Source organism: Loa loa, assembly GCF_000183805.2.
Source record: "Loa loa unplaced genomic scaffold supercont3.348, whole genome shotgun sequence".
Lineage (NCBI taxonomy): Eukaryota > Metazoa > Nematoda > Chromadorea > Rhabditida > Onchocercidae > Loa > Loa loa.
The window spans coordinates 10,323-13,884 of NW_018108528.1; the positions used below are offsets into that span (position 1 = coordinate 10,323).

General features: G+C 29.4%; 1 protein-coding gene across 1 annotated transcript in view; it reads right to left on the reverse strand.

Annotated features, from left to right (window-relative positions):
- Positions 1 to 2,151: 2,151 nt before the first annotated feature.
- The window catches only part of LOAG_18529 (laminin subunit beta-1), a gene marked incomplete at its 5' end in the record, with an annotated part of 13,397 nt that continues 11,986 nt past the window's right edge, over positions 2,152 to 3,562 (reverse strand). Inside the window, 3 exons of the mRNA XM_020451192.1 lie at positions 2,152 to 2,428; positions 2,578 to 2,716; positions 3,021 to 3,231. Coding sequence (XP_020305049.1) covers positions 2,289 to 2,428; positions 2,578 to 2,716; positions 3,021 to 3,231 — 490 coding nt within the window. The 3' untranslated portion in view covers positions 2,152 to 2,288. The remainder of the gene's footprint in view (positions 2,429 to 2,577; positions 2,717 to 3,020; positions 3,232 to 3,562) is intronic.

Consider the following 3,562-nt stretch of genomic DNA (forward strand, 5'->3'; position numbering starts at 1 on the left):
AGCTAATAATCAAATTACGTGTTTCATTTTCATTTTCCTTAACAATTATTATCATTATTGCTATATATATACTAAATGTTACATTCCAGCTTGCTAATATTCAATTAGTTTTACAGCTAACATCCTACTTTTAGGATGAATAAATACGAATTTCTTTACGTTTCAATATATTTATGATAATTAACATAACTATGTTTACACGTAATTATATATACGTATGCATTCACGTAAATTAACAAATACATATATCTACCATTTCTAATGTATTATTCATCTATTGATGTATTTATATGGAATTCGTTCATGCGTAAATGATTCTTTGCCTTTATTACTTTGCGTACTGATTTTTTTTTTTTTTCTTCTACTTTATTATTCATCTTTACCAATATTTTATGAATAATTAATGATGAAGGAATGCATTGTTTGATTGTATATGAAATATATTATTGTCTAACATATGTATGTCTTCATTTGTTAATATTTTTAAGATTCGAAATTATCGTATATGTAATATTTAATTTGTGACGGAAAAAAAATAAACTGGATTTCTTGATTTGAAAATTTTTCCCATTCATATTTGTTCAGGTAAATTACAAATAATCAAATGTCTTGTTAATTTGAAAAAAAAAAAATTGAAACAGACTTTATTATTATAACTTTAATGTTTAGATAGAAGAATGAAATAGGGCATTCCCATTCATATCAAAAATAAAAAAAAAAAAAAAGGAAAAGATTAACAAATCTATAACAGTAAATTATTAAAATAATTTTACAAATATTCGATTTCATATAAGGCTTCCTTGACTATGATGGAAGTCATTTTTACAGTTAATAGATGCGTACTTTGAGGTAATTATGAATTATAATCTGAATTGAAGATACTGATAATGAAACTGAACTACGGTATTAAGAAAAGTGACACTTATTGGCTGATAATTTGTTCGTTTGTTGTGAAAGAAAATAAAAAAAAATTTTTCTTGAGAAATTATAAAATACATTTTTAAATCTATCAAGTTCTATAAAATCTGACGATAAAATGATTGTAGCAGGAGAAAGGTAATTGGAAAATCAATATGCATAACTGCGGAATGAATAGGAAAAACTTCCCTTTATTTCTGCTTACATCCGTAAAAACTCCAACAGTGCAGACTTATAATTAAGATACAGAATTAAAAAGAAAACCAAAAATTTTTTTCCACTCTTCGTAATACGAGAAATGATAAAGGAGAAAACTATAGACTTTTTTCTTGAAAACATTTATGACAAACAGTTAATCAATAATAAAATAGATAAAAGGAAAAGGAAAACATTAAGAAGCAAAACGGCAGGTAGAATCTGTTGGCAAAATGATTTGTAGGAATAAAAAAAACAACAACGATGAAATGAAACAAAAAAAAAGAAAAGCGAAAAAAAAACGATATGAGAAGAAAATGATGAGAAGTAAAATTTTGAAATCAAAACCTAAAGTGGGGAGAAATAAGAAAACAAGAACAAGACAACGAAGTTTAAGTTTAGTTAAATTTAAAAATGCATAAAGAATTATTATAAAATTCGAAAAATTCAGATATTTTAAGGCACAATGAATTTGAATAATGGTGGCTGAACGAGAAATGCATTACCACATGAGTGACAGCATTTCAGAAATAGAAATAAATAAATCAAATGTTAACAATAGCAAAGCACCACTGTTACATCTTCTGGCAGTTTTGTCTTACGATGATGATCCAATAATAATTGGTGCGGAGTAACATGATGAAAAAAAAAGCATGCTTTACAAATAATGATAATAACAGTGACAGTGAAAACAATTAGCTGAGTTAGTGTAGAAAGACAACAATGAAAAAAGCGGAAAATTTCGTCGAAGAATAGTGAGATTTTAAGAGAGCACACAGACATACATATATATCATCGACTACATTAAATTAATTAAGAAAATGCCGCTTAAATTTAGCTTTCTTTTTCTTTCATTTCGCTTAATGCAAGAAGTTAAACAAAGAGAAGTTTGACACAGTTTGGATACCTTAAGTCTCATTTGGGAATCATCCTACGTGGTCATTTATGTCAGTCGTTACATTAGCTGTAGTATCAGACAATTGTGCATTGTATCAGTGCATAGTCAGCATTAACACAAAGTTGAAAAAGATTAACTGGCTAAAAGCTTTGGGATTTTTCTTTTTTGATTTTATCACTTCTATGGGTTAAAAATTGATAAGTCGCCACTGTTTTCCAATATGAGGACCGAAACAAACAAAACGATAAGAGATAAATATGGTTATAACTCGGTGCATCTAAATGTCGCATGTTGAGTAATACTCGATTTGCTTATGTACCTGAGCAGTAACTGTATCGATCCTTGAATGAAGCTCACTCAATTCACGATTGTAATCTGCTAAGCGTACGTCAAATGCATCCATGTTAGCGGAAAGCTCTATAAAATAAAGAGGATCACCAGATTCATTTTGCATAAACTATACAAGGAATTTAATTTGCACAATTGAAAGTTAGCACAAATAAGTGACTGTTGCACTTCAATATAAGGCATAAAATAAACAAAATAGGTTAATCAAAGCAACATACGTGAAATATCGCTACGATGTCGTTGTGTCTTATGCAAAAGTTGTGTTGCCCGTTTACGCAATTCTTCAGCTCTCGCTTGAGGTAATTCATTACCAGTATTTTGCGATGACAGAAGCTCTTTAGCTTTTTCAAACGAAATCTGAAAATGACCAATATATAAAATGAGTAAGTTAAACTCACGATAAAACGTAGTATACGTTACATTTATATAATTTCGCATATAGTTTCTATAATTGTTAGCAAGCAATAAATAACAAATCATTTATTGCAGCGTTTCAATCTGGATTATGTCTTCGTTGATATTGATCCTTTGGCAATATAATCCTTATTTCAAGCAATGGGAAGAACATTCCTCTATCGTTTCCATAAAATCATGCTTCATTCATTTCGCAGAGTAAACTGAATTCACAAATTCTACCAGGATTTCTAAAATAAAAGATTACTTCGAGTTGCTCGTTGGCTACTTCAGCAAATTCTGCCTGACGTATAGCTTTATCAGCAGCTTCGTATGCATACTTCGTATCTTCGGATATCGATAAATACTGCACATTAATGTCTTTCATATCGCCCTCCAATTTTATTAATGATTCATTTGTTTTTGCAGCCGATATCTCAGCAAGTTGTAACTGACTGGTTGCACTATTCAAGTCATCCCTAAATCACATAGCAACTCATTCAAGATTGAAAAAAATGCGCATTTAATAGCTGACATTGTAACATAAAAGATTCAAAGAAACAAAATCTGAAAAAGAAAAAAAAAAAAAAAACCAAACCGAAGCTTCCGTAATTTGCTCCGTTGCATTCTTTATTGCATCTTTAGCCACTTCCTGTGCAGTACCAGCTCTTTGTAAAGCTTCGCGTACCACTGTTGTAGTATTTCTGTAACAAAACTTTTGACGCTATCATTGATATGATTTTAAAACTACATGTCAGTTTTATTTCAAATTTAAAAGATAACTAATCGAAAGGTACTTCCAAGATTTTA